The 9,272-nt window shown below is 47.0% G+C and overlaps 1 protein-coding gene across 1 annotated transcript; it reads right to left on the bottom strand.

Annotated features, from left to right (window-relative positions):
* Positions 1 to 2,143: 2,143 nt before the first annotated feature.
* ovol1a (ovo-like zinc finger 1a) lies at positions 2,144 to 9,040 on the bottom strand. Its single transcript, XM_070993487.1, has 5 exons — positions 8,740 to 9,040; positions 3,622 to 3,851; positions 3,131 to 3,343; positions 2,904 to 3,048; positions 2,144 to 2,820 (listed from the first exon to the last, which is right to left on the bottom strand). Exons 1-5 carry the CDS (start codon positions 8,837 to 8,839, stop codon positions 2,483 to 2,485), a joined length of 1,026 nt encoding a protein of 341 aa, XP_070849588.1. The 5' UTR covers positions 8,840 to 9,040; the 3' UTR covers positions 2,144 to 2,482.
* Positions 9,041 to 9,272: the final 232 nt, after the last annotated feature.

Raw genomic sequence — 9,272 nt, 5'->3', positions numbered from 1 at the left:
GGAAAAAGTAGTATTTTAAAGGTTGGAATGACCTTCGTCTGACTCTTCAGCACTGAACGAGCTAATTTTCTAATTGTGCAGCACTGACCACGCTGATTTACAGCCCTAAAAACGTCAAAGACAGCCATACCAGGAATTCCTTTTGTGCCTGTCACTCAGATTCTGGAATATAAATATTTAGTCATTTTTTCCTGGCGTGCAGTGAGTCCACTTTCTCAGTGTCAGCCTGCATTTTCTTGCTTGTCAGTTGTCTGAATGTGTCACCATTATAGAGGTAAACTGCACCTACATCTAACTGATGTCTAACCACCGTAACAAGTCCAGTCTTGGCAAACTATGCACATGCATGTGTGAAATGGGTTTATTGTACATTGCACCTGTTCGTGTCAGGATATACAGTACGCACATAGTGGGCGTCTGTGCTCAGAGGCATTTTTAAGTGACAGGAAGATTACATACCGTGCATGAGCCATGTGCATTTATGAGGGCATCATTTGTGTCTGAGGAATCTTACATAACTGCCTGCTTTGTGACAGTTACATGTATGCATGAATAAAACATTTGTGGTTATTAACAGTGAGGAAATCAAACCCGTAACCTCGGAGCTATTTGTGCTGCACTTAAAGCTGAACTTAATTCTTAGTGTCTGTAACAAAGAATGAACATCTGGACTCAAACTCGTCCTGCAGCTCATCGCTTTTTCATTTCTGTCACATCCAGGTTTTAACGCCTGAGAAACATTTCAACCGAGTCCTGATATTACGTTTACATGCCACTAATTTGCATCCACGATCATGTTGTGGTGGCATCGTAATCACAGGCTGGATTATGATCAGACACGTTTCTCTGAGTGATGAAAGTCTACATTCATGCGCCGTGCTGGAGCAGGACTGTGAGATCAGAATCACATCCAGACTGTGGTCTGATCGAGATCCTGACGGCTGCCGAGTGTTTCTGCGTTAAACCGGACTCTAACGTTAACCAAGTGATGCCAGAGCTGAAACAGAACCATAAAAAAGATGAATAATGCTGTTATCTTTATACTCTTTTGTACATAATACACATATATAGAGATAATTTTATTCTGCATGTTTTCTTATTGTCTATTTGTGCTTTTTCTACCTCTCCTTTTTATTCTTGCTTGTAAATTTCCAGATGTGGGATCAATAAAGTTTTATTTTAAGATTGCCTGTAGTGGTGAAGAACATATGTTCAGCATCAACATTTGTGCAACTTGACGAGTACGTTAATCAACATTTTCTCATTATATTAATATGAAATACAATTCAGAAAGGCGACAGCAAGAATAAATGGTTTAGCACAGAATCCCTGTTGGACAAATAAGCTGAAATGTGTTCATTAGAGGTGCTGACAGGTCTGTTTTCTTACCTTTGAACAAGGCCGGACGAGCGGCTTCCCCGTTTCCAGTCTTTATGCTAAGCTAAGCTAACCAGCAGCTGAGCAGCGGCCTCGTATTTACTGCACAGACACGAGAAACCTGAGCTGAAACCCCACAGGCTGTTAGGATGAGGGTGGAAGAGGAAGTTTCCAGTGGACCTCAGACCTCAGGACTGCTTCAGACGAGCAGCTGTGGCTCATCACTGACACCAGAAAGAACTTCAGCCTTCAGACAGATCTGTGAAAGCACTGATGATGCTTTACTGAATCTGCCTCAGCACGTTTTTCTCATAAATCTCATGTTTTCATCTAATAAGGCTCATTTTTTTTGTTCTGACCGCTCTCATTAAGGAGCAGACTTGTTTTCAGACTTTCTTTGAGTGCACTTCAATGGCTTTGTATTGATTATCTGCTTCTCTCACTCTTTGGTTGTAATTGGATGCTAAATTCAGAACTTTATGATGATGATTCCTGATAATCAACAGGAGAAAAACTCCATAATTTAAAAACAGTCCTACAGGCGGAAAGCGAGTTTGCTCTTTTTAAGACGTTTGACTGGTAAAACGCTTTTTTTAGGACTCAAACAGGAAAATCACGTCCTAGAAAACAGAATTAAATCAGCAATAAAAGAAAGAAAAGTCATCTTTGTGTAATATATTACTCCCTTTAATGAACAAAAAGTACTTTTTCATAAAAAAACTCATCTTTTGTCATTTTTGCTGTACAGAGAAGCCCACAGGTAATACTCACATGCAGTAGAAAAGAGGAAAAGTCGGTTGGTAATGTCACACGTTAACGAGCTCATCGTCCTCATCACGGTCCCACGCACATACATTAATAAAATTCAGACTTGGCCTTGTTTGGTGCTTTTGACCTCACAGCCTGCGATATATACAGATACCCACATCCACACACACGTACACACATATATACATACATCAGCCTTTTCCCCACTGTGATGTAATATGATTTCATCCACCGATCGCTTAAAGTCCAGCAGCTAACACGTCCATCCGTCCTTCATCCGCCCCCCCCGAGTCTGTCGTCTCCATGCTCCGAGGCCCCCCTCCGCTCCGCTCCGCTGCTACGCCGATCCGGCCGTATCGTCGCTGTCCGCTCCCTGAGGAGAGCCCGGGGTCGACCCTCCGACCGACCCCTCCTCTCTCGGCCCTCCTCCCGCGGCTCTCCTCGCCGCCTTCCCCTTCAGGAGGTGGCTGTCGGGGTGAAGCGAGTGCAGGTGGAGGAGCAGCTCGTCCTGAGTTCCCGACGTGTGGCCGCACTCCTCGCAGACGTACAGCTTGCTGCGGCGCTCCTTGTAGGCGTACTTCTGCGTGACGCTGTGGATCTTCTTCATGTGCGACTCCAGGGAGCAGCGCTGGGTGAAGGCCTTGTCGCAGAGGGTGCACTTGTAAGGACGGACTCCTGTTGGAGAAGGTGAAAGACGTCATTCGCTGTCCTGCGTGTGTTACCTGTGTGTCAGTGCGAACATGGAGGTGCGTGGCTACCTGTATGCGTGCGAACGTGTCTCTTCAGGTCGAAGGTGTCGTTGAAGCCTTTGCCGCAGAAGCTGCACAGGTGTCTCTTGGTCTCGTTGTGACACTTGACGTGTCTGTTTAACATCCGCTGGTGGTGGAAGGTCTTCTGGCAAATCTAAAGTATGAACACACGTCACCTCAGCAGCTTATAGCGCCATTAAAAATGTTAACGTTCAGTGTGGGTGATCTTGGCGTACCTGGCACATGAAGGCCCCGGTCACCCCAGGCGAGGAACTCTGACTTTGACCTGACGACCTGGTTACCATCGAGGTCACTTCCAGGGGGGCAGGGGGTGTCGTCAAGGCGAGCGGCATCACGGGGGCGTGTGGGATTAAAGACGGCTGGGCGGGAAAGGGAGGAAGAGGGAGAGGAAGAAGAGAAGGGCCGAGAGGTAACTCGCCTGTGGTTACCTGTGGAGCAGAGAGCAAACACGGATTTACATCCTGACTTCATTCATCTGCAGTCACGCAGCGACTGTTTAATTTCCACCAGTTTAACTGAAACACGAGCTGCAGTTTAACACTTTCATCGAAAAATAAAATCATGATTTGATAACGTCACGCTTGCATTGACAGAAACGATAACTGCTGTGACCTGCATGTGTCCATCTCAGACCCCCAAATCTTCCCCCCATATTGCTATTGTGCACGAAATCATTGATTAGCATCACTGACGCTCGTTTCCTCACCTTCATTTTGGATCGGATGTACGCAGAGTCTCCCTGCGACCTCCTTCTGACCTCCGACTTCTCCTTCGGTGAAGCCGCCGGGCTCTGTGGTCGGCCCAGCATCGTGCTGGACGGCAGCTCGGCGTGTGTTTGCACGTCACAGAGGGATTCTTTGGTGAGGCAGAGCGGCGCCGTCTCGGCGGGGCTGGCTTCAGCCTCCATCATCAGGCCGGACGGAGGGAAGATAGAGACTGGAGGGAGAGAGGAGGAGGGTCAGCGCCACCATTACCTGATTTTTGGAGTCAAGTTTTTAGTCATCTGAGGACAATTTACTCTCTTTTAGCCCTGTTTCTGGTCCCCACCAACACCTGAGAAAGCTAAACAATGACCTGAACCTCACAGTAAAGGTGTGTAAAGGTGAGGAGGAGCTGCAGTCTCTGCAACAACCTCAACGATAGCAACATACACGCTAATCTGTGCTGAAAATGCCAAGGTGCTTTTACAGATAAACGCTTTACTCGGGCCTGAAGGTCACAATATCTCAGCATCTGTCTTCTTGTGAGTCACCAGCTTTGTAAACATTAATCACTGGACAGCTCCTTTAAAAGGGAAAATCTTGATGGCTTAATTATTCTGATTACTCACTGAGCTTGTGTTTCGGTGCGTGCAGCAGCTCATCGCACATCATGCACCCGGTATTTCTAAATGTAACCGCGAGCTTAAGAGACGAGAAATCTCTTTGAAAACAAACAGAAACGGAGGTCAGAGGGTGAAGGATGCGTCAGACGGGCTGACGCTTCGTGCACTCTCGACCTTCACGGCGAGCAGCCACCGCTCGTATGTTTGCACAATCTCCCAATTAGCAAACACGCCGAGTTAAATATGTGTATGCATTTATGAGTGTGTGGGTGTGGGTGTGTACATGTTTTGCCTATTGTTTAGTGCAACTTATTCTGCACGCACAGCCATGCCCATGAGCGCACACACACACACACACACACACACACACACACGCACGCACACACACACACACACTCTACCACTGCAGTTAGACTCGTCCGACCAGACGGTCTTGCAGCACCGGCTCTGTACCTTCCTCAAACAATCCGCCTCCACAGGGGTGGATGCCTGTCTGTGTGTTGTGTGTGTGAGCACAGTATAATAAAACACCACCCAAAGGGGGAGACGGGGAGAGATGGAGGGTCATAGAAACCTTTATGCAGGTGTGTGTGCACGTCTTTGTGTGTGCGCTCAGGTAGCCCGAAAGGCAGGTGTGGTCCTGCTCGGTGAAGACAGCGAATCAGTGAAGTCCGCACGGCCTCAATCAGATAAAACGCAAATGTCGATGCAAATGAAGCCTCACAGCGAGCTATGAAGATGGAGAGATGGAAGAAGCGAGTTAACGGTACGCTGTGACGCACTGTGACGGCTCCGCGAACACCGTGAAGGCCTCAGCAGCGGCTTCCTGTCACCTTCAGGACAGACGTCACTCACAGAGCCTCCGCGGGGCTGAACGATGTGTGGACAGCGGCGAGGGACGGCAGCGTTTCAGATATCAGTACTCAAACTTCTAACTAAGATCAGGACCAAAGAATAAACAAGACAATGCAAACGTCTTCTTGTTCAAAAGCAACAAACTACTGCTTTTATCTCCATATTGCTCTTATCATAACGTTCCCAAATAAAAGAGCTGCTGCTGTCACAAACAGTGTCCTCTGAACGCTGATACGTGAGAGACGTCTTCAAATATCTGTCTGTCTGTCCAAAAGCAGCTAATTCTCACATCTGTTGGTCTGTCGATCCTTCGTAGGCTCGACTAAAACCAGAAAGAGGACTTGGCCGCTGGGCGGTATTCAGAGACCTGCAGCTTTGCAGAGATCTGCATCTTCGGCGTCTTTCTGGACACTTGTGGACGTGGAGCTGAGGATCCTCTTCACCTGAGCTCAGCCTGTTTCAGATGGTCCATCCTTCAGCGAGTCTCACGTCTTATCGTGAAACGTTTATGCCTCTCTGGCCTTTCTTTATTATTTCCAAACACTGCGGGCTTGTAACTATGCTGCTCTGCGATCTGTACATGTAATGCACGTACAGGATGTTTTGTCCGGGAGGCAGAATTTGGGAAATCTGATCTTATTGGCTGATTATTTACCAGATTGTTTTAAATCTTACTTAATGATTTCTGAGTGGTGATAGTTTCTGTGGAGACGGCTGCCGGCTGGACATTTAATCTCATCTTGTATTGTTTGTTCGCCCCACCTTCCCCCTCACCAGTGAACGAGTGTGTGTGAGTGAGTGTGTGTTTGAGAGGTTGGTTTAACACATCCTGACTGGGGGAGAGTCGTGTTCAAAATGCTTTAATATTTTCTTTGTATCGTCGTCGCTCAGCTGCGAGAAAGAGCCAACAATCAGTAGATAACGTTCTCAAACACAGGGTGTGTGTGTGTGTGTGTGTGTGTGTGTGTGTGTTTGCTAAAGGCGTATCGTCTGCAGCAGTAGGCTCTCTGCAGGGTCCGTTACATTTCCTCCCAGCCAATAAACATTAACCTTGCAGCAGCCTCAGAACAAGCTGAGCGGAAACCCTCCTGATACATGATTTTAGCCCAGCTGACCAATCAGCTGCTGACGATAGTTTTGAAGTTTTGGGAAATATTTGATTCAACATTGAAGGTTAGATGAGAAGATCGACATCGATCTCTTGTTTGTGAGGAGAATACGAAGCTCCAGCCACACCTCTGTTTCTGTGCTGTAGGCTAGCTGCTTTCTCCTGTTTCCAGCCTCGATGCTAAGCTAAGCTAAGCTAAGCTAAGCTAAGCTAAGCTAAGCTAACCACCTCTGGCCTGTAGTTTCACATGTAACAAACAATGGTGTCAATCTTCTCATCCGACCATCAGCAAGAAGACAAATGAGCGTATTTCCCAAAATGTCATCCTGTTCCTTAACACCCGAATTTAAAGTTTCTTTATTCAGATGTTTAGTTGTTCTACAGCTGGGAAACGATCACTTCCTGTCCTCGTGTCCTCCAGCTGCACTAAGGTACAAAAAGACCATTTTCTTTAATTTTTTTGATTTTTAAGATGGAGGAAAGAAACTGTTTTACTCTTAGACTTTTTGTTTTTAGAACGTGTGTTAATTATAACTATGAAGGAGCAGGATGACCTGAAGGGCCTTTCATCACCTGAAGACGTATGGATCACAAAAGCAATCAGCGTCCACTCACTTCCTGTTTTGATCGTCTTCTTTGTGGTTTTATTGATTAGCTCATGTTCAGATTTCTTCCTGTCGTGTTTGAACCAACCCGCCTGCATCAGTGTCTTTTTGAAATAAGATTTAGATCTTCTTTCCTTTGTTCTCTGCTTTGTTTCTTCCTTTGGTTTTTCCTTCACTGGCTTCTTTCCTCTTTTTACTCAATGAAGCCTTTTTATTGAAATCAACACACAAACCAGCTGCTGTGACTCACTTGTTACGTGTGTCTGAAGTAGACTATCAACTAAACAGAGGCTGTTTTGGACTGACGATCCATCAGAAACAGGCCCAGGCACATTGGGAGATAAAAATAAACTCCTCCATACACACGCCTATACGCACACACACACCGTCGAAACCTATGGCGCCTCATAAAGTATTCAACCTGCCTGTTTCTGAGGGTAATTATCATACCTCTCTGCATGAGTGTGAGTTTGTGGCCTGTCACACAAAAACACACGTCGGGCAGGTACGTCAAGTAACGGCACATACCTGAAACTTTAGCCGAGACCGTTGCTGTGTTTGGAGAGGAGTGTTAACTATGCGTAATTACGCACTGACGCTCAGTGTTTTTTGTTTTGTTTTTTTTAATCTTAAAAGCAGGTTCTCATGGAAAATTGGCTGATTTGATTAAAAAATTGACTCTTCTACAGCTGATTCTCAGGTCTGGGCGCTGCTTAAGAAGTCAGTTAACCAACAGTTAAGTTTACGACTAAAGCAGGCCTCAATTGGCTCTAGGAAATAATTGCTTTCTGTGCGTAAAATTAGCTTCACATGCGCCGTTGATCAATCCAGAAACACCTGCATGCTTCTACTGAAACCACTAAACCTCCTTTGACAGGATTACTGGCTGTTTGCTCTTTTTACAGGTGTTGATAGAAAACCTGAGAATTAACAATCGGCGGGGCGATTCGTTCAAAAGTTCCGGTTTGAAACGCCAGAGAGGATGTTAAGGTCAATGATTAAAAGTTAACGGTGATGAGATGTGGAGGAAAAGACACACGGGGGGAGGGTGGGGGAGGGAGAGCGGCACAGAGGTTTTGGGTGTAGTCCGTTACTCGTTATCTGACACCGACGTGGTCTTACAATAAAAACTCTGCTGGTGGCAACAATGGCGACTGTTCTCAAGGAAAGAGACAGAAAGAGCTGCTGGGAAAGAGGTGGACTCCATTAACGTGTCGTTTCAATGTGAAGGCGGTGGTAAACACACCCGAGCTGGAGCCAAAGAGCTGACAGTCAACACGTCAGGACCAGGATTTACAAAACGTCTTTTTCTGTGAGACAGAATCAATGAAGACTTCACATGTCTTTATTTGACCCAGAGTTAATTTAATCTGAATATGAGGACAAGTTGAGTCTGTAAATTTGTCCTAAAAATCGCCTCCATCAAAGCTCAAACCTCCCAGCAGGCCAGAAGTGAATGAGGAGGCTTTATAACAGGCCAGGCAGGCTGTATAAGGAAGAACGCTGCAATCTGGGGTTGAAGGTCGATACGTGAAAAGCAACGGGCCCTGGTGATAAGCCACGGCACACAATGAGTTATGGCACACATGGAAATAACGGCGATACACCCACTCCAGGCCTGACTTATTAAATCTGACGCAAACAAAACATCGGCGCAACTTCACCCTGCACTCCCTCTTCACGGCCCGCTGTGTTTCCCGTTATTCGGTGGCCCCGGACTGCAGCCGCCCCGTTACAATCCCAACCGAACCCCTTCCCCGTCCCCCGCCACACTGACATTCCCGGTGCACCCAAAAAGGCATGAAATCCAAAAAACCCGCGCGTAAAGTACCCAAAGGCGCGTCGGGTCCCACCACAGCCAACGATCCGGTCGCTTTAAAAGCATATCAACAACAAACAGGCCCGTGGCTCATTACAGCAGCGTGGACTCACCTGGGATGTAGACGTCCCCCCGTTCATGATCAGGCAGTTCGCTCCAGTTCCGCTTTACCGGCGAAACATTCGCCTTTTTCACCAGAAAGGCCCTCGGCATGCTCGATGGAGCCCAGTCTGTTATGGGAGGTTTGTAGAAAAGCCGCTTTCCGCGACGTGGAGGCAAAAGTTAGAAAAGCAGGAAACTCCAAAGTTGGAGGAGGAAAATGGAAGGTGTCGCTCCCCTCTTCTCCTTCCTCCGTGCACCTTTCTTCTCGTTTCGAAGCCGCGTTGCGCTTTTATCTCCTTTTCCCCCCTCACACACCTTCGACCTGAGCCCGATTTTCTGTTCAGCTCTGGCGCAAAACAAGAAAACACAGAAGAGCCTTTCGGCGTCCGGACAGGTGAGTCTGCTCAGGTGAGTTACCCGGACAGGTAAAGTCGAATATCGACTGCGGCGCTCTGAAATAACGGGAGTGTGTGCGAGTGGGTGGGAGAGCGTGCTGAGAAAACACACACACACACATACACACTAGATCCTGATCACACACACT

This window comes from Chaetodon trifascialis, chromosome 23 (assembly GCF_039877785.1).
Source record: "Chaetodon trifascialis isolate fChaTrf1 chromosome 23, fChaTrf1.hap1, whole genome shotgun sequence".
In the NCBI taxonomy this organism is placed as follows: domain Eukaryota; kingdom Metazoa; phylum Chordata; class Actinopteri; order Chaetodontiformes; family Chaetodontidae; genus Chaetodon; species Chaetodon trifascialis.
This window is presented reverse-complemented; position numbering and strand designations above follow the sequence as displayed.

Excerpts from the sequence above, each read along its gene's own strand:
- ovol1a (XM_070993487.1), bottom strand. The coding sequence starts at position 8,839 with ATGCCGAGGGCCTTTCTGGTGAAAAAGGCGAATGTTTCGCCGGTAAAG. Across the intron at positions 3,344-3,621 it reads ACATCCGATCCAAAATGAAG|GTAACCACAGGCGAGTTACC; the intron begins GTGAGGAAACGA and ends TCTGCTCCACAG. Across the intron at positions 3,049-3,130 it reads CCGGGGCCTTCATGTGCCAG|ATTTGCCAGAAGACCTTCCA; the intron begins GTACGCCAAGAT and ends TTCATACTTTAG.